Source organism: Hyperolius riggenbachi, chromosome 7 (genome assembly GCF_040937935.1).
Source record: "Hyperolius riggenbachi isolate aHypRig1 chromosome 7, aHypRig1.pri, whole genome shotgun sequence".
Taxonomy (NCBI): domain Eukaryota; kingdom Metazoa; phylum Chordata; class Amphibia; order Anura; family Hyperoliidae; genus Hyperolius; species Hyperolius riggenbachi.
Window position 1 is genome coordinate 170,761,973 of NC_090652.1, and position 21,509 is coordinate 170,783,481.

General features: G+C 46.8%; 1 protein-coding gene across 4 annotated transcripts in view; it reads right to left on the minus strand.

Annotated features, from left to right (window-relative positions):
• LOC137524714 (importin subunit alpha-1-like) overlaps window positions 1-21,509 on the minus strand; it is a 291,685-nt gene that overhangs the window by 39,934 nt on the left and 230,242 nt on the right. For all 4 annotated transcript variants that reach the window (XM_068244883.1, XM_068244879.1, XM_068244880.1 and 1 more), the window contains exon 5: window positions 15,514-15,782. In XM_068244883.1, the coding sequence (XP_068100984.1) occupies window positions 15,514-15,782 (269 nt within the window). The remainder of the gene's footprint in view (window positions 1-15,513; window positions 15,783-21,509) is intronic.

Here is a 21,509-nt window from a genome sequence, read left to right on the forward strand (position 1 = left end):
CAAATATTTTAAAGAAATCAATAAAGCCATCTCATCCTTTTTATGGCACCCTAAGAACCCTCGCATTGCACTATCCACCTTACAGCTAGACCAATGTAATAGAGGTATCTGGCTACCCGATTTCGAGCACTACTACTGGGCCTCCACTCTGGTCACTGCCAGATGGTGGTTCGACCAATCCCCACATAACCCGGCCAACATGTTAGTGGCGGGAAAAAGGGGAAAATTTTTCCACACTGCTGAGCCACCCTGGGGTGTGGGCACTATGGTGGCGTCAGCAGCGGACGTTAAAGGGCATGTTGGCTGGCTGTCCAAAGTGACACTGCCACCAGCTGTTTGACGACGAGCTCCCCCTGCTTCTTTCAGGAACTCGTCTTCTCCTACTCCTCTGACTCCCCCTCTGAACTGTCCCCCTGTTCTTCTCTATTGGGAACCCATGTGGCATCCGTATCATAATCCTCCTCCCCCACTTCGCTTGTATCAAACACCTCCAAAACTGCACCAACAGCAGGTACTTCATCATCCTCCTCCTACCTTACGTCCATAGTGTCGCCTAACTCAGACATGAGGTGGTGTAACTTGCTTAGCGCCTTCATCTTGTAACAATAATGGCTGGGAATCAGTGATTTCCCCACTAAATAACTCCTGTGAAGTGTCAAATTCAGCGGATGTGGTGCTTGTAGTAGCGCTGGTTGCTGCGGGAGATGAGGTGTTCTGTGTTAAATAGTCAACCACGTCCTGACAATCTTGGGAGTTGATGGGACGTGCCTTCTTCTGAGCACTGTACTTTGGTCTAGGGCCGCACGAAATCATGTCAGCACGACCTCGAACAGACCTGCCGGGTGGCCTGCCTCTGGGTCTGCCTCTGCCTGTTTTGTCTATATCAGTGGGGATGAAGTGAAAGTCCCAGCTGCTTACCTGTAGCCGTGTTTCGGCGAGTCCTCCAGGACGGCTGCTGCTGAGACGTTGTTGTCTCCTCTCACAACTGGAAACACCGGAAATAAATTCTAAAGTTAATTGAGTCTGAGCCCATAAAGGAACTCCTCCCTCCGAATCTCCCCAGTTCAACACGAGTACCCATTCATACGTTTTAATATTACCCCTTTAACATCTAGGGTTGGGAACTCAGGCAGCCGTCCTGGAGGACTCGCCAAAACAGAGCTACAGGTAAACAGCTGGGACTTTCTCCCATCGTCCTCCAGGACGGCTGCTGCTGAGACCAGCGAGAAATTTACCTTAGGGGAGGGATGATGGCCTGTAGAAACTTTCCTCCAAAGCTTTGGTCCTGGCTCGAAAGCAGCTCAACCCGATAGTGTCTGATGAACGTAGTAGTATATGAAGACCAGGTCGCAGCTTTGCACATCTGTTCTAGGCTTGCTCCTGACCTTTCCGCCCAGGAAGCTGCCAAAAATCTTGTAGAGTGTGCCGTTACTCTAGAAGGTATAGTAGCATTTGTAGACTTGTAAGCTAGCGTGATCACTTCCTTTACCCACCTCGCTATGGTGCTTTTAGATGCTTGTAAACCTCTACCTGAACCTGCCTAAGAGACCAGTAAAGGACTAGATCTTCTCTAATCAGCCGTTCGCTGTAGATAAACTAGGACCACTCTTCTAACATCTAGTGTACTCCCCTTCCTTTCTCGATCATTTGTTGGGTTTGTGGAAAAAAAAAAAGGTAAAATTATTTCTTGTGACCTATGGAAGGCGGACGTTACCTTCGGTAAGTAAGCAGGGTCTGGTCTGAAAACTATTCTATCAGGATGTACAACCATGTAAGGGTACTTAATGGATAAGGACTGAATGTCGCTAACCCTCCTAGCGGATGTAATGGCCACCAGAAAAGCTACCTTCAAGGACAGATATTTCAAAGGGATCTCAGATAAGGGCTCAAACTTTTCTGAGGTTAGGAAATCTAGCACCATAGACAAGTCCCAAGGTGGAACTAACTTTTCTGGAATTGGTTGAGTTCTAGCTGAGGTAAGACATTTTTTTAACAAACTTATTCTTGGATTATTGTCTATCCAGAAAAACAGAAAGTGCGGAGACATGAACTCTCAAGGAACTAACAGCCAGTCCCATATCTACTCCACTCAAAAATTCTAAAATAAATTTTAAGTCATTAGCTCTGACTCCATTCTTTTCTTTCCAAAACAAAAAAGCTTTCCAAATTTTCATATTTTTTCCTTGTTGAAGGTTTTCTACATTTAACCAAAGTAGATACCACTTTCTTTGAGAAACCCCACCTCTCTAAGATGCTTTCTTCAGTATCCAGGCTGTCAGGTTCAATAAGTGAAGGTTGGGATGAAACCGTCCCTCCTGAATCAATAAATCTGGACTGTCGCCCAGATGCCAAGGCCCCTTGACTACTAGCTGTTGAAGATGCGGAAACCAGGTCCTCCTGGGCCACCAGGGACCTATGAATATTACGCTGCAATCTGATATCTCCACCTTTCTCAGGACTCTGGGAATTCGTCTGAATGGGGGAAAGGCATACAGGAGGCCTGTGGGCCACTCCACCATCAAAGAATCTAATAGATTTTCTGGCATCTTGGGATGCAGAGAACAGAAGTAGTTTACCTTTGCGTTCTGAGGACTTGCAAATAAATCTATTATTGGCCACCCCCATTCCTGAACAATCTGTAGAAAAACTTGCTGATTGAGCTGCCACTCTGCCTCTATTGTCATTCCTCGGCTGAGAGAATCCACCCATCTGTTTTTGACTCCCTGGATGTGAATTGCAATTAGAGATATCAGATTCCACTCTGCCCAAGATATTATTTCCAATGCTAGATCCTGCAAATTCTTTATTCTTGTACCCCCCTGCTTTTGAGGTAGGATACTGTCACTATGTTGTCTGAATAAACCAGAACCTCCTTGCCCATGATGTGACACTGAAGCTGAAGAAGACCCAGCTTCACCGCCATCAGCTCTCTGAAATTTGAAGAGCTGCCCATCATATCCTGGCTCCAGGACCCCTGAACCTGAATATTTGAGTAATGAGCTCTCCATCCCCACGAGCTGGCGTCTGTATACATTTTTGCTGGTGCTGATTGGAACCATCGACGTCCCCGAGCCAAACGACTCTGGCAAGTCCACCACTGTAGGGATAATCGAATCTGATCTGGGCAATGAACTTGTCTGTCTAAACTCTTCTGACTCCTGTCCCAAACCGCAAGAAACCACATCTGAGTGTCTCTTGAATGGGCCTGAGCCCATTCCACTGCTGGAAAGGTTGATGACATGTGACCCAGAAGAGAATGTCTCGCAAAGACACCCTTTTCTCTCTTCTGAACCACTGTACTCTCTGAATTAATTTTATTACTTTGTCTTCCGGAAGATACACCATCTGGATTGTGGTGTCCCATAGAAGTCCCAAAAACACCAGCTTTTGGGTTGGCTCCAGCTGAGACTTTTCTGCGCTTACAATCCATCCTAACTTTTTCAACACCTTTATTGAAAAATCTAGCTGCTGCTTTCCCTGACTGTTTGCGTATCAGAAAAACTCTCGAATAGAACCCCTGGAATTGCTCCTGTAACGGAACTCTTGATGACATTCTTTTGCAGTAGAGCTATAACTGAATCTCTCAGAGCTTGTGATTTTTGCGGGTCTTTTGGGACCCCCGTCACTAACCTGCTGGGCGGAGGATGTGAGCTGAATTCGATCTTGTAACCGAATTGAATAAAATTCAGGCTATAAGGACTTGTTATTTCCCTCCAAGCCGGAAGGAAATAACTTAGCCTCCCCCAACCGTATCCCGATTGTCACTTCGTTGATTTTGCAGCAGGGGTTTGGGACTTGTTGAATACGAATGATCCCCTACCTCTACCTGCATTATATGTCCATCTTTTGGGCTGAAAAGCACCCCTGGTTGAAGCTTCACCTCGAAAGGGGCTTTTCCTATTGGGAAATGGTTTCTTAGAGACCTTTTACCTTTTATCCGGGAACTTTTTTCCCCTATCCGATGACCTCTCTAATACAGAGTCAAGGTCTTTCCCAAATAATAATTCACCATGTAACTCCATCGAACATAAATTGTGCTTTGAAACAGAATCTCCCTCCCAGGCGTTCAGCCAAACCGCTCGCCTGGAGGAATTTACAAGAGCCGCAGCCTTAGCTGAAGACCTTAAACTTTCTGACACGGCATCAGCCAGAAACAACATCGATTTAGTAATAACAGGTAAACTCTCGAGAATTTTCTCATGCAGGGTACCTGCAATTAAGTGACTTTGTAGCCCCTCTATCCATCTAACCAGATTCCTGGCTAAGCAAATAGAAGCAATAGCTGGTTTAAAGGAAAAAGAGACCGCATCCCATGCACGCTTGAGTAAGGCCTCTGCTTTTCTATCCATGGGATCCTTAAGGGATCCTGCGTCTTCGAAAGATAAATCTGAATTCTTCGAGTATTGAGCCAACCCGGCGTCCAGTTTTGGACATTTAGCCCAAGGAGATTCCTCTTCCTCTTTGAAGGGGAACCTCCTTTTGAAAGATCTTGGAATAAACAATCATTTTTCCGGATCTTTCCACTGTGATTTAATGAGTTCCTTAATTGAATCATGTATGGGAAAAACCTTAGCAGCCTGAATAAACAGCCCCTTATAAATATCGTCTCTAATAGAAGTGACTTGCAAATCTGACTTAATTTGTTCGGAATCATATACAGCTTTTAAAATTTCCTCTGGGCTCGTTTCCACTGTTGCGGTGCGGAATCGCCTGGACTCCACCGCGGACGAAATCGCATGCGGATGCGTTTCCGCATGCGGATTTCCCCGCGATTTTGCATGCGATTTCGCATGGCAAGGAGCCAGGCGAATTTAACCATGTCGCTGCCTGTGCAAAGTTCCATTGCATTCCATGCGAAATCGCGGGGAAATCCGCATGACAAAGCCGCATGCGATTTCCCCATTAAAAGCATTGCGGGCGATTCGCCCGCATTCCTGCCGCACGCGAAATCTGACGGCTCTGCCGTGCAGATTTCCCCCGCACGAAGCACAAGTGGAAACAACCCCATCCACTTGTATTGACTATGCGAATCCGCATGCGGTGCCTGCATGCGGATTCGCTATAGTGGAAACGAGCCCTCTGTGTCTTCTGCAGAAAAATAACGAGAATTTTTAACAGCCTTAGATTTTTCAGATACTTCTGAGTCTATAGCTTCACCCTCTGACTCTTCAGAAGAAACTTGTATCTGATTCAGAAGGGAAGGTTGAGAATGCAATGGCTGCTGACCTGTCAGCTCCTGGATGACTGAAGATTGAGATACAGCCTGTGCATTATTCTGTTGATCTACTGAAAAGGTATTCAAAGTAGACGCAGCAGAACGTGATTCCTGCCTCAGGTCCTGGCTGAGATCCTGATTAACAGAAAATGCTGACCTGAAGGCAGTAAATGTATTAGATATCTCATCCTTAACAGTCTGCATTAATTCAAGCAAAGCATGTGCAGTCTGGGAGCCTTCTCCTATTGGAGCAGGAAGCTGTTTAGATGCTATGTGACAATCTTTACATATATTTCTAGCTGCACCCTCCTGAAGCCTAGCATTGCACACTCTACATCTGACTTTCAGCTTTGCAGTTGCGTCTGTAGGGAAAAAACACAGACAGAAAAAAAAGTTTCTTAAAACCTGCTGCCTGTCACTGTGTTTAAAAATATGTAATACTTTCCCCTTACATACCCGCGGACTTGTAGCTGACTTGACCGGAATAGCCCCTGGGGTATCATCCGCCGCCGTACTGGAGGACTGCGACTGCTCCATGGTGCAAGCGGGAGCGGCGTTCCATGTGTGCCCCAGCGCGGACTTATAGCCGCACTTCCTGGATCAGGACGCCGCCACGCCTCTCCTCACCGAACGGCCGGAAGTGGAATGATGTCACCAGCCGAAGTCCCGTTCACGCGAGACTTTGCTGCCGGCTATCCCGCTCCCGGCCTCGACATGGAAAAAATGCCGATTGAAGGGCGGCAAACAGCGGCTGTTCAGACGTCCTCACCTGAGTCATAGGAGAACAGGTAACCCACGGTACCTTACCATCTCCCACCAGGCTAAAACCTCCAGTTACCAGACCCAACCACTGTTTAGACAATTCTACTCTGCCTTCCTATACGGATGCCCCAGGCAAAACCCATACGAACAAAAAATAAACTGCTACCTAAGCAGGTGACCAGTGTGAATGGGAAACAAACAAAAACTGGGGAGGTTCGGAGGGAGGAGTTCCTTTATGGGCTCCGACTCAATTAACTTTAGAATTTCAGGTTTTTCCAGTTGTGAGAGGAGACAACAATGTCTCAGCAGCAGCCGTCCTGGAGGACGATGGGAGAAAGGTATGCACTGACTTGACTAATACAATGTGCAGTCACACAGGTGCAGTGAAAGGTAGCAGTGACTGGTATTATAATAAAATGTGCAGCTGTCACACAGGTGCAGTTAACAGGTATGCACGGACTGGTATGCTAAACAGCGTGCGGTCACACAGGTGCAGTGAACAGGTATGCAGGGATTGGTATTGCAAATGTGCAGCTGTCACACACAGTTGCAGTGAACAGGTGCAGTGACAGGTGGTATATTGCACTGCTTGCACTCACGTAGGTGCACTGAACAGGTTACAGGTATGCACTGCAGTGATTGGTATCACAAATGTGCAGATGTCACACACAGGTACCGTGAACAGGGGCAATGATTGGTGGTATTCATGCATGCGCTCACATAGGTAGGTAGGTGCACTGAACAATGAACAGGTGCAGTGATTGGGATTACAAATGTGCAGCTGCCTGTCACACACACACAGGTAGTCACTGAATGTGCTGGGCCTGGCAGTGGCACAGTAGGAATTATCACCAAGGGGTCAAAGTCCAGCTGCAACTGACTGACAGGGTTGTATATAATGCAAGTGGGCCACACAAAAAAAAAAAAACCACAAGATTAGCTCTCAAAAGAGCTGTTGAGGGGTGTTTTTTTAGCAATAAGAATCAGCAAGGAGCAAGCCAACAAGACTACAAGAGTAACAAATGTACCTGGTGTGGTCTCTGCAGGCTGCTCTGATAGTTTGGAGCAGCTGGAGGAAGCTTCCTCTTCTTTGGTCAAAGGCATCCCCGGCTTCCCTGTAGATGTGGGTTGGGATGTTTCTGGCAGGACGCGCGCAGCTCAGAGTCAACTAAATGGGATTTTTTTTTCCCCATTTAGTTGACTCTTGGGTTTTTGGTTTAGTTCCCACTAGACTGCTTATAAAAACTGGCATTTTGCATGGTAGAGTAGGACTCACCAGATCGGGGACACTTTGGCGCAGTTGGTGAGCTTAAGCGCGTTAAAGTGTAACCAAGAGCCCGTCACTGTTTTCCTGTTGTGTGCTGCAGCCCCTCTGTAATTTTATAGCCTGTGCTGAGGAGGCATGTCTGATGGGGTGCCAGCTGTGATGTCATCAGCTGACACCTTATTGCAGGAGGTGCTGTCAATTCTGGGGGCTGGGCTTTTGCTCTGCCTCTTGGGTATTTAAGGCCAGAGTATTCACTTGCTCGGTGGCCTTTAAGGCCAGAGTATTCACTTGCTCAGTGGCCTTGATACTAATCAGTTCGCTGGTTCTTGGCCTAGCTAGTGAGGAATTTGAGCTACATTGATATATTGTGTAGCCGCACATAGTGTTGGGCGAACATCTAGATGTTCGGGTTCGGGCCGAACAGGCCGAACATGGCCGCGATGTTCGGGTGTTCGACCCGAACTCCGAACATAATGGAAGTCAATGGGGACCCGAACTTTTGTGGTTTGTAAAGCCTCCTTACATGCTACATACCCCAAATTTACAGGGTATGTGCACCTTGGGAGTGGGTACAAGAGGGAAAAAAAATTAGCAAAAAGAGCTTATAGTTTTTGAGAAAATCGATTTTAAAGTTTCAAAGGGAAAACTGTCTTTTAAATGCGGGAAATGTCTGTTTTCTTTGCACAGGTAACATGTTTTTTGTCGGCATGCAGTCATAAATGTAATACATATAAGAGGTTCCAGGAAAAGGGACCGGTAACGCTAACCCAGCAGCAGCACACGTGATGGAACAGGAGGAGGCGCAGGAGGAGAAGGCCACGCTTTGTGAGACAACAACCCCGGCCTTGCATGAGGGCAAGAAGCGTGCGGATAGCATGCTTTGTACCGCCATGCAGTCATAAATGTAATAAAGATAAGAGGTTCCATAAACAAGGACCGGCAACGCTAACCCAGCAGCAGCAGCAGCAGCAGACGTGATGGAACAGGAGGAGGCGCAGGAGGAGAAGGCCACGCTTTGAGAGACACAACAACCCAGGCCTTGCATGAGGACAAAAAGCGTGCGGATAGCATGCTTTTTACCGCCATGCAGTCATAAATGTAATAAAGATAAGTGGTTCAATAAACAGGGACCACGCGGCAACGCTAACCCAGCAGCAGCAGACGTGATGGAACAGGAGGAGGCGCAGGAGGAGAAGGCCACGCTTTGTGAGACACAACAACCCAGGCCTTGCATGAGGGCAAGAAGCGTGCGGATAGCATGCTTTGTACCGCCATGCAGTCATAAATGTAATAAAGATAAGTGGTTCAATAAACAGGGACCACGCGGCAACGCTAACCCAGCAGCAGCAGACGTGATGGAACAGGAGGAGGCGCAGGAGGAGAAGGCCACGCTTTGTGAGACACAACAACCCAGGCCTTGCATGAGGGCAAGAAGCGTGCGGATAGCATGCTTTGTACCGCCATGCAGTCATAAATGTAATAAAGATAAGTGGTTCAATAAACAGGGACCACGCGGCAACGCTAACCCAGCAGCAGCAGACGTGATGGAACAGGAGGAGGCGCAGGAGGAGAAGGCCACGCTTTGTGAGACAACAACCCAGGCCTTGCATGAGGGCAAGAAGCGTGCGGATAGCATGCTTTGTACCGCCATGCAGTCATAAATGTAATAAAGATAAGTGGTTCAATAAACAGGGACCACGCGGCAACGCTAACCCAGCAGCAGCAGACGTGATGGAACAGGAGCAGGCGCAGGAGGAGAAGGCCACGGTTTTTGAGACACAACAACCCAGGCCTTGCATGAGGACAAAAAGCGTGCGGATATAGCAGCAATGCTTTTTGCCGCCATGCAGTCATAAATGTAATACAGATGAGAGGTTCAATAAACAGGGACCGGAAACGCTACACCATCCCAGATGTTCATTGGTCATGTTACTTGGTTGGGGTCCTGGAGTGTTGCGTAGTCATTTCCAATCCAGGATTGATTCATTTTAATTTGAGTCAGACGGTCTGCATTTTCTGTAGAGAGGCGGATACGCCGATCTGTGACGATGCCTCCGGCAGCACTGAAACAGCGTTCCGACATAACGCTGGCTGCCGGGCAAGCCAGCACCTCTATTGCGTACATTGCCAGTTCGTGCCAGGTGTCTAGCTTCGATACCCAATAGTTGAAGGGTGCAGATGGATTGTTCGACACAGCTACGTCATCTGACATGTAGTCCTTGACCATCTTCTCCAGGCGATCGGTGTTGGAGGTGGATCTGCACGCTTGCTGTTCAGTGGGCTGCTGCTGCATGGGTGTCAGAAAATTTTCCCACTCCAAGGACACTGCCGATACCGTTCCCTTTTGGGTACTAGCTGCGGCTTGCGTTGTTTGCTGCCCTCCTGGTCGTCCTGGGTTTGCGGAAGTCAGTCTGTCTGCGTACAACTGGCTAGAGGAGGGGGAGGATGTCAATCTCCTCTCTAAAGTCTCCACAAGGGCCTGCTGGTATTCTTCCATTTTGACCTGTCTGACTCTTTCTTCAAGCAGTTTTGGAACATTGTGTTTGTACCGTGGATCCAGAAGGGTATAAACCCAGTAATTGGTGTTGTCCAGAATGCGCACAATGCGTGGGTCACGTTCAATGCAGTCTAGCATGAATTGAGCCATGTGTGCCAGAGTCCTACCAGAATCCTCATCATCCTCTTGTGAGCGTTGTGATAGTTGTTGTGATGCATCATAGTCGTCACCTTCCTCCTGGTCTGCTTCTGCTGACCATTCGCGTTGAATTGTGGAAGTCCAACGTGCACCGCTCTGGCCCTCGTCAGTGGTGGCATGAAATTCCTGCTCCAACTCCAGCTGTTCCTCCTCCTCTTCTTCGTCATAGCTGCTGGGGCCAGCGTTCCCTGAGGCGGATGGCCTGATGTTGGTACCATCACGCTGATCGTTTTCTCCTTCAGATTCCCCCAGTTGCATCATGACAGCTGTTTCCTTGATTTTTAACATCGACCTCTTCAGTAAACACAGCAGTGGTATGGTAATGCTGACTGAAGAGTTGTCACTGCTCACAAGCAACGTGGATTGCTCAAAATTTTGGAGGACTTGGCAGAGGTCCAACATGTTGGCCCAATCGGATCCACAGAAGCTTGGCAGCTGTCCGGATGCGCCTCGGTACTGCGCCGTCATGTACTGGACCACTGCACTCTTCTGCTCACAAAAGCGTGCTAGCATGTGCAGCGTAGAATTCCAGCGCGTAGGGACATCACACAGCAAGCGATGGTGGGGGAGATTGAAGCGCTCCTGCATCTTGGCGAGTGCCCCCGAAGCAGTACTGGAATTTCTACAATGTTTGGCCACTCGACGCACCTTCAACAGAAGATCGGCCACGCCTGGGTATGTCCTCAGGAACCGCTGAACTACTAGGTTCATCACGTGCGCCAGGCAAGGGATGTGTGTCAGCTTAGCCAACCTTAAAGCGCGAATGAGATTACTCCCATTATCACACACAACCACGCCCGGTTTCAGGTCCAGCGGTGCCAGCCACAAATCCGTCTGTTCCTTTATTCCCCTCCAAATTTCCTCCCCTGTGTGCTGCTTATCCCCAAGGCAGATCAGCTTCAGCAACGCTTGCTGACGCATGCCAACAGCTGTGCTGCACTGCTTCCACGATCCTACTGCTGCTGGGTTAGCGTTTCCGAAAGAGGTACAGCTTTGAGATGCGTTGGAGGAGAAGGAGTCAGAGAGGTAGGTGCTGCTGTTATCCAGTGGGAGGGACGGCGGTGCAGCTGTTTGCGGCGTGGGCAACACCCGCGCCGTAGCAGGTGAGGAATCGCTGCCAGGCTCCACAAGGTTCACCCAGTGCGCGGTAAGGGAGATGTATCGACCCTGGCCGAACGCACTCGTCCAGGTGTCAGTGGTGAGGTGAACCTTGCAGGCAACGGCATTCTTCAAGCTTCGGGTTATTTTGCTGACCACGTGCTCATGCAACTCAGGCACTGCAGAGCGCGCAAAGTGGTAGCGGCTGGGAACCACGTAACGTGGGATGGCCACTGACATCATGCCCTTGAAGCTGTTTGTCTCCACCACTCGATATGGCAGCATTTCGCAGGCCAGAAGCTTGGCTATGCTGGCTGTTACTGCCACGGCCCGGGGGTCATTTGCTGGCAATTTCCTCTTGTGCTCAAACATCTCCGACACAGACAACTGAACCGTAGCGCTGCACACGGAAGGGCTGTTGGTTGTTGTGTTTGATGAACAATGGGAGACCTCAAGAGCACTACTCCGGAAAGTGACAGTGTCAGCGTCGTCTGATGTTTGTGAATGTTGTGAACCACGCAATGGCTGGGCTACTGCTGCTGCTGAGGCGGGTCTGGTGGTGAGTCTGGTGAACCCAAGGGAGGCAGTGTTGCTGGTACCCTGTCCTGCCGCGTTTGCCCACAGAGTGGGATGTTTGGATAGCATGTGGTGGCTCATGCTGGTGGTGGAGAGGTTGTTAATACTTTTCCCCCTGCTCAGGCGAGTCTTGCACACCTTGCAAATCGCCATGGTAACATCCTCAGTGCAGTCTTCAAAGAAAGCCCAGACTTTGGAGCACCTGCCTCCTTGCTGGCGATTTCTGTTTCCTCCTCTTTTGCCTCTCACTCTAACTTCCACGCTTGTGGTGCCTGAAATTGCGCGCCGCCTACCTTGTGGCACAAGGCGAACTCGTGCAGCAGTGGGTTCTTCAACAGACTCATCTGTGCTGCTGCTACGACGGCGATGTTCTCGTTCACAAATAAAATCTGGGTCTCTGTCCACATTGTCCATACCCTCCTCTTCCATCTCCTCAAACTAGTCATATGTCATTGTGGGGGGCCGCCGCCGTGGAGTAGAGCTCCCCAGAACAACCTCTGCGCAGCTCACTCCAACGTCGTCTTCCAGATCTTGTCGGCCGACCTCCTGCAATTGCAACCCCTCCTGCCCAACTTGCTCTGGGATTTGGGTTTCCGAGTCCTCCTCGGACTCGCCTTGTATTTCAGTGCGCGGTGCATTTCCCACAGTTAATGGTTGTGAATCCGGGCACAACATTTCTGGCTGTTCCTCCATTGACCTTTCATAGGTGGAAGTTTGTTGGGCTGGGAATAGCTCCTGCGAATACCCCATTGTGTCCTGAGGTAATTCATAGGACTGGTTATCTGGCAGTTGTGTGCGTGGTGTCGCTGCCGGTTGTGTCAGCTTTGTGCCCACTGGCTCCTTGTAACTGGCTGAGGACTCGGACCTCGTGCGTGATGTGCTGGTGCTGCTTAACCCACTGCTGGACGCTTGAGAGGTCATCCAAGTAATTATCTGGTCCTGTTCTTTTGGATTTGTGAGGGTTGTTGTCCTGGACAACATGGGCGGTATTGAGTGGGTTTTCTTGGGTGCTCCCCTGTGGCCTGTACGTGAACCGTCAGGGGAAACACCTCTTCCCTTGCCCCTTCCTCTTTCACCGGATTTCTTCCTCATTTCACTTATCCTTACAGTACACGCTGACTGGCAGCAGTACAGTGGCAGCACAGAAATGCTATACAGTACCACTATTCCCAGCAGCGACACAGAGCACAATGCTATACAGTGGCGGGTGAGCGGTGTACTACTGTTCCCAGGCCCAGCAGACACAGAGTGGAAGTAAACACAATGCTATATAGTCTGGCTGAGCGGTGTACACAGAGTGGCAGTACACACAATGCTATATAGTCTGGCTAAGCCGTGTACACAGAGTGTCAGAAAACACAATGCTATATATAGCGTGGCTGAGCGAGGTGCACAGTGGCAGTACACACAATGCTATATTAGTCAGGCTAAGCCGTGTACACAGAGTGTCAGAAAGCACAATGCTATATATAGCGTGGCTGAGCGAGGTGCACAGTGGCAGTACACACAATGCTATATAGTCAGGCTAAGCCGTGTACACAGAGTGTCAGAAAACACAATGCTATATATAGCGTGGCTGAGCGAGGTGCACAGTGGCAGTACACACAATGCTATATAGTCAGGCTAAGCCGTGTACACAGAGTGGCAGTAAACACAATGCTATATATAGCGTGGCTGAGCGAGGTGCACAGTGGCAGTACACACAATGCTATATAGTCAGGCTAAGCCGTGTACACAGAGTGTCAGAAAACACAATGCTATATATAGCGTGGCTGAGCGAGGTGCACAGTGGCAGTACACACAATGCTTTATAGTCAGGCTGAGCCGTGTACACAGAGTGTCAGTAAACAATGGTATATAGTCTGGCTGAGCGGTGTACACAGAGTGTCAGTAAACAACGGTATATAGTCTGGCTGAGCGGTGTACACAGAGTGGCAGTAAACACAATGCTATATATAGCGTGGCTGAGCGAGGTGCACAGTGGCAGTACACACAATGCTATATTAGTCAGGCTAAGCCGTGTACACAGAGTGTCAGAAAACACAATGCTATATATAGCGTGGCTGAGCGAGGTGCACAGTGGCAGTACACACAATGCTATATACAGCGTGGCTGAGCGAGGTGCACAGTGGCAGTACACACAATGCTATATATAGCGTGGCTGAGCGAGGTGCACAGTGGCAGTACACACAATGCTATATTAGTCAGGCTAAGCCGTGTACACAGAGTGTCAGAAAACACAATGCTATATATATAGCGTGGCTGAGCGAGGTGCACAGTGGCAGTACACACAATGCTATATATAGCGTGGCTGAGCGAGGTGCACAGTGGCAGTACACACAATGCTATATATAGCGTGGCTGAGCGAGGTGCACAGTGGCAGTACACACAATGCTATATATAGCGTGGCTGAGCGAGGTGCACAGTGGCAGTACACACAATGCTATATTAGTCAGGCTAAGCCGTGTACACAGAGTGTCAGAAAACACAATGCTATATATATAGCGTGGCTGAGCGAGGTGCACAGTGGCAGTACACACAATGCTATATATAGCGTGGCTGAGCGAGGTGCACAGTGGCAGTACACACAATGCTATATTAGTCAGGCTAAGCCGTGTACACAGAGTGTCAGAAAACACAATGCTATATATATAGCGTGGCTGAGCGAGGTACACAGTGGCAGTAAACAATGCTATATATAGTGTGGCTGAGCGAGCGGTGTACTACTGTTCCCAGCAGCGACACACAATGACTGGGGGGGACCCTGGCTAGCGTGGCTGGAGAGCGAACTACCCTGCCTGCCTACCCAAAGCTAAACCCACAGACAAATGGCGGCGATATGACGTGGTTCGGGTATTTATTTACCCGAACCACGTGACCGTTCGGCCAATCAGAGCGCGTTCGGGCCCGAACCACGTGACCCGTTCGGCCAATCACAGCGCTAGCCGAACGTTCGGGGAACGTTCGGCCATGCGCTCTTAGTTCGGCCATGTGGCCGAACGGTTTGGCCGAGCACCGTCAGGTGTTCGGCCGAACTCGAACATCACCCGAACAGGGTGATGTTCTGCAGAACCCGAACAGTGGCGAACACTGTTCGCCCAACACTAGGCCCGCACAATATATATCTATTCTAGTTAGTCTTGTTATTTTGTAGTTATATTTTTAATATATTGTAGTTATCTTATTGTAATCTTCGTAACATCATATTGTATATTTTCTGTGTACCGACCCTCCTGCCTGCCTCTTGACCTCGCCTTTGCCTAGTCATCCTGCTTTACTGCCATCTGATTTCCGTGTTGACTCGGCCTGTCCCTGACTACTCTATTAATCTTCCTTACAACATGACTGACATCTGACTTCTGTCTATGAACCCTGATTGCTTCTGGACTACGATTATTGCCTAGCTACCTTGTCTTTGATACCCCTGTCTGTGTATGACTACGGCCTGAACCTGACTACGCTTACTCTCTTCTGCTGAAAATTTGTACTAGTTACATTACCTCTTCGAGTATCAGTGTGATAAAGAGCCTAACTAAGCTTTCCTTATCTCTCTCTCTCTCTCTCTGCAGCAGCTCTCCCTTCTCTAATTACTGCAGGCACACGAGTGAGTAAAATGCCTGACGCTGCTTGCCTTTTATAAGGGTGAGTGGGGCTCCAGGAGGGAGTGTAGCCTGATTGGCTACAATGTGACCCTAATGATGTAGTATAAGGGCAGATCGAACTTCCGATAAAGTTCGTGGTTCTCTGCGATGCGAACCACGGAAGTCCGCCGGTTCCCGTTCGCCGGCAAACCGTTTGGGCCATCTCTAGTTACGTCATTTCAAAACATAAAAATATTCAAAATGAATGCAGCAGTTTTTGTTAATGTAGAACGGAAAAAACAAAAAAAACAAAACTTACCAGCTATATTCCCCAATGCCCAGACTGCCTGCTCACTGATGTGACCATGTGGGGAGGCGATCAGGGATATAAAAGAGGGAATAGCATTTGCATCTACAACAGCCTTCGTTTGCTCAGAGGTACCAGAAGCAATATTGGTGAGGGCCCAGGAAGCTTCAAATTGTAAAATGCTGTTATCATGGTAGCTCAGGAATTCCACCAGTTTTGGTATTAGTCCAGCCTCGATTATATCATTTAAGGGAGGATTCCTCTCACGAGACAACATTTTTCTGCAAGTATAGTACAAAGTTAAAAAAGTTATTCGTTACCTGGTTACTTTTTCCAGCAGTCTTTCTAGAACTGGAGACATCAGCACTTTGGATGATTAATGAGGTGCAAATAAATTTGAGTTGATGCATCATTTTGCAATATTTGTATGCAAATGTATGCAGCTTGAAAATGAACCAATCAAATCCTACTGAGGTAAAATATGATTGGACAATTTTAAAGCTGCATAAATTTGCTTACAAAATTTGCATAATGCTGCAACAACCGAAAATTTGAATGGCTTTGACCATCCCTACTCAGTAGGGATGATCAATGAGATGCAAATACTTAAATTACATTTTTATACAAACATATGCAGCTTGTAAAAGGACCAATCAATTTAAACCCAGGGTTTAAATTGATTGGTCCATTTTCAAACTGCAGACATTTGCATTAAAAAATTGCACACATTTGCATCAACTCAGAAGAATATTGCATATTTTTGATCATCCCTACTACTTAGCACCTCATCCAACAAAACAATTGATTTAGGCAGGAGAGATCCTGAAAACATGGGCTGCACAACCAATTAGAATACAATCACTTTATTGGACAATTTGTCAAACAAGACAAAACCAATTAAAATTGTGTACTGAACACCAAACAATCCCCCATGCTCATGTCAATGCAGGCAGATAACTTAATGTAGCTGCCTCACCTATCAATTACCTTGGCTGCTAGCAAAACAGCCCCCAGGGTTCAGCAAGAACCCCAGTGGGAAGTGTAATCTGACCCAGGTCTTTTACATAGAGCTGTGGAGTCAGTACAAGAAAAAAAAAAATCTGACTCCCAACTCCTCAGATTAGGATTTCACCGACTCAGACTCCTCTAGCTTGCATACTTTCACTAAACAAGATTGTATAGCCTCCTCAGGCTATAAAAGGCATCTCATCACTGCCAACGCTTAGGAATTTTAAAGCTATATTAAGAGGTCATGTGCAATTGGGGAGCAAAAAGCTCCTTGCCAGGAAGCAGACATTACTGTCAGCCATCCTGGCCTGTCATTGTCAACGTGCATGCTACATTATGTGGTCTGTATAATGAGATTCACTAGAGCCCAATATCTGCTGGGTTCCAGTGTGTAGCCCTGCCACCTTAAAAGGCCTCTACCTTTTCCTATAATCTGATATAAACAAACAAAAAAAAAGTCCATATTCTGCAAGGGGGCAGATCTAAGCACCGGAACCCAGCTGATATGGGGTTACAGTGAATCTTATTAAACAGGCAATGAGTTGGGAACACTAGCTTTCAAGCATTGTATCTGTACACCTGGAGATGCATTTTAACTAAAAACTTAGGATATTGCTGTAGAGTAGCTGTTCAATAGAAATCAAAACTAGTATTTGTAGAGAGCACATACCGCAACAAAGAACATCCATCAGGTCCTAGCCAATCTAACTGTGGGTACACCTAATGCCTGGTACACTATGCAATTTACAATCGGATTGATTGTTAAAGTGAACCTCCAGACTAAAAATCTACTCAGCAGCACTGAAAAGGCTTGTTGTTTCTTTAACAGTTTCACAGCATCAGAACTGTTTTTCTTACTAAAGTCTCATTTTTAGCTGCAAAGAAGCTAAGCTCCACCCCATCAAAGAAATCTGTCCGGGCATTTTTCCCATGATGCTGTGCAAAGCATGATGGGATTTCTGATGTACTTCTGCTGTTTTGGTACAAATTTGTTTTTGTACATGTTGAATTTGAGATGTGAAGCCTAGCAAGCGCAGCTGGGTGGGGTGGTCAGGACACAGGACAGTTGGAACTGTGTCATGCTCCCTGTCACCTTTCAATCAGAAAGATGGCTGCCCCCATGAAATCATAAATATTTGCCTGTTCTTTTAAAACAGGGTGGGTAAGAGAGAATACCTATTTTAATTAACATAACTAATGTAACTTAATGACCGTATGTTTGTATAGGCTGAAGTTCCCCCTTTAAAATCGATAATTTCCAACATGTACGATCTGATTTCCAATAATTTTTCTGATGGATTCTGTATAGAAGTGATCAAGAAATCGATCAGAAAACAATCAGAAATCAGATTGGACCTGTCGGACACTATTGATTCAACCATTCGATCGGACAAAAAAATTGCATTGTGTGTACCAGGAATAAGAGTGATATGCAGGTACCTTGCTGGAGAATAACATTCACATTCCTTATACACAATCTGAACCAGATTTACAGGTGATAGACAACATGTCTGCAATCAATGTGCACAACATTCTCAGTTGATTCACAACAGCTCTTCAGGAATGAATATGTAAAGTACTAATGAGTAACTTACTTTGTAGTTTCCAAACCCAACAACACATCAAATTAACTGATTTCATGAGCAACGGGAGTGCATAAATTTGCATACAAAATTTCCATAAACCTGCTGCGACGCAAAATTTGCATCTCCTTAAAGAAAACCTGTAAAAAAACAAAAAAAAAAAAAAACCTCCCCTGGGGGTACTCACATCGGGTGGGGGAAGCCTCAATAGGATCCGGAGGCTTCCCCCACCGGAGTATCCCCCCCCTCCCCCCTCGCTGGAACCAGGAAAGGTAAATCAGCGCTTATCAGCCTTGTCGCGGGAGGATTCCGGGACACTTTGTGGGAGCCAGCGCTGGACTGCCTGCAGCTACAGGGGATGTGGAAGCCTCATTGGGACCCTGAGGCTTCCCCCTCCCGAGGTGAGTACCCCCAAGGGGAACTTTCTTTGTTACAGGTTCTGTTTTACCATCCCTACTAGTGACAACTACACATCAGGATTAAGATCGCATTCACAGTTCCACGTTGCGGAGCTGCGTTATAAAGTCTTATAACGCAGCTTACCGCACTGCAATACTAATTCTGTGGGCCGTTCACAGTCCGATGTTAGTCGCATTGAAAAAAATGTTGCGTTGTGGTAACGCACTGCTTGCAGCAGTGCATTACTTCTTAACGCAGACACGTTGTGACTAACGTCACAGTAAAACACAGCCCAACTGTGAATGTGACCTTAGCCTTACAGCAGAAAAAAAAAAACCTACATAAAAAAATATATATAAGATTCCTGTATACAGATCAGATATACAGTCAAAATCAGATAAATCAGACTTTAAAAATACAGTGACAGATTTATTGCAGCAGCACAAGTAACTGATCGGTGTATTTCATTTTTGTGGACTACGCACTGCAATTACAGTATACAAGTCATTTATGATGACTTATCTGAGAACTAGAACATTTATAAAATGTTATCTTATATAGTTTAAATTAGGGGGTCTGTATTTTTACCTAAAAATTTGCTCCAACTCCACAACCCTGTTTCTACATGTATTAACCTCCTGGGCGATAATCCCGAGCTGAGCTCTGGGTATATCGCGCAGGAGGATTTCTCAGGCCCTGGTGGGCCGATTTGCATAATTTTTTTTTGTTTCACGCAGCTAGCACTTTGCTAGCTGCGTGTAACTTCTGATCCGCCGCTACCCGCCGTGCCGCGCAGCCCCCCCCCCCAGACCCCTTGCGCAGCCTGGCCAATTAGTGCCAGGCAGCGCTGAGGGGTGGATCGTGACTCCCTCTGACGTCACGACGTCCATGACGTCAGTGACGTCATCCCGCCCCATCGCCATGGCGACCGGGGAAGCCCAGCAGGAAATCCCGTTCTGAATGGGATTTCCTGCTCACTCTGATCGCCGAAGGCGATCAGAGTGGGTGGGGGGATGCCGCTGCGCAGCGGCTATCATGTAGCGAGCCCAGGGCTCGCTACAGGATTTAAAAAAAAAAAAAAAAAAAAGTGCTGCGCCCCCTCCTGGGCGATGCAATTGTATCGCTCAGAGGGTTAATCGTGCAAAATAATCAAAAGTGCCACACGCAAAGAGATTATGAAAACTGTGCCAATGGTGTAGCTAAAGTGCTAAAATATGCTCATAAACATGGAATCTCTCTCGCTCTCTCTCAAAGGACTGGGAATACCTGCCTGTCCAGTAAGATTTCTGGAAAGACTGATAAGGTATTTGACTGGTGAGGTTTTATTATTGGGCCTCAGTTCAAACCAGTTCTGATTAAAGGCTTTTTTTCTTTAACCTTCTTGGCGGTATGGACGAGCTCAGCTCGTCCATAGCCGCCGATACTGATATCTCTGGCCCTGCTGGGCCGATTTACTTCATGTAAACTGCGCCACACGCAGCTAGCACTTTTTTTTTTTAACAAATCAATTTTTATTGATTATCAAACAAAGAAGTACAAACTAGTACAACATATACTGTTAAGAAGGTAGTACAGCAACAATAGCGCCGATAAGGCTGATACTAGTACAATATGATAAGATACCGCCAAATGTCTTTAGACTTATACATCATGGAATTATATAGCAGGATTGTAATATACTTATATATCCAACTAAAATAGCCAGTTCAGAGACGGTTAGCAGAAAATAGGGTATGTCAATCTGGTATTTGTTCATTTGCAGATTCCCTTGAGCCATATCAGCGATTAAGAGGGAAACCAAGGAGAAGAGAGAAGGGGAAAAAAGAGGAAGAGAGGAAAGAAAAAGTGAGGAAAAGAGGGGAGAAGAAACTCCAGTGCATGCCTCCTTACATTAATGAATTATTAGAAGTAAATCCAAAATGTAACTTTGAGGTTAATATACCTAGGTAAAGTGCATAATCTCACTCTTCTGGACCGGATGGAAGAGCGTCTACATTGTTATACCAAGGGGCCCAAATTTTTTCAAATCTCCGAGGGCAATTGCGGCTTTTATATGTTAGGCGGTATAAAGGTAAGGCCTTCATAATTGTGGACTTCCAGTAATTAATAGAGGGAGATTTATCAGACTTCCAAGTGCGAAGGATTTCTTTGCGGGCATAAAAGCACAGTATTCTAATTAAATATTGGGAGTGTTTGCCAGGTGGAGTATCATCTAATAAGCCCATTAGAAGTGCCCTGGGGGTCGCTATTAGCTGTGTTTGAAGGATTTCATTAATAAGGGAAGTAATATCCGACCAGAAACCAGAAACAAGTGGGCATTCCCAAAACATATGATAATAAGTGCCAGGGTCAAAGCTGCATCTAGGGCAGTTAGGTGAATTTGAGTTAGATATTTTATGCATGCGCATAGGTGTAAGATAAGTTCTATGTAGAAACTTAAATTGGATCAGACGATCTCTAGCAGAAATTGGGGTTTTGATTAAGTTGTCTAAAATTTCTTCCCAATCTGCATCATCTAGCCCTGGGATTTCCCCATTCCATCTAGACTGGCACCTGGATAGGCTATAAAAGTGTTATTGTTCATAACAGTAAAATAAATTGTTGAGAGGGGTTTATCAAGGTCATTTATCATTAAGGTGTGCTCCATATCACAAGATTATAAAAGCGGGCTGCCCTCTCTAAACTGTGCATTGTAAGCATGACGAAGTTGTAAATATCTAAAGAACATTTTGTTAGAAAGACTAAAGGCAGTTTTAAGAGCATTAAAGGATAGCAAACCCTCCGCACCCACAATATGTTGTATGGCTTTAATACCCTGGCGGGCCCACGCCCCAGGATCCGGTATTTGTGAAAAATGCATCAGAAAAGGGTTGTCCCAAAGAGGCGAGTGAGGAGACAGTTTACTTGCACCACCAGTATATTTGAGCATGTCCTTCCAGATCTTAACTGTGGTTGACATAGGGGTTGTACACCTGAAATCATTTTTAGTTCCCCTAAAGGGTAATAGAGTAAGCCTTT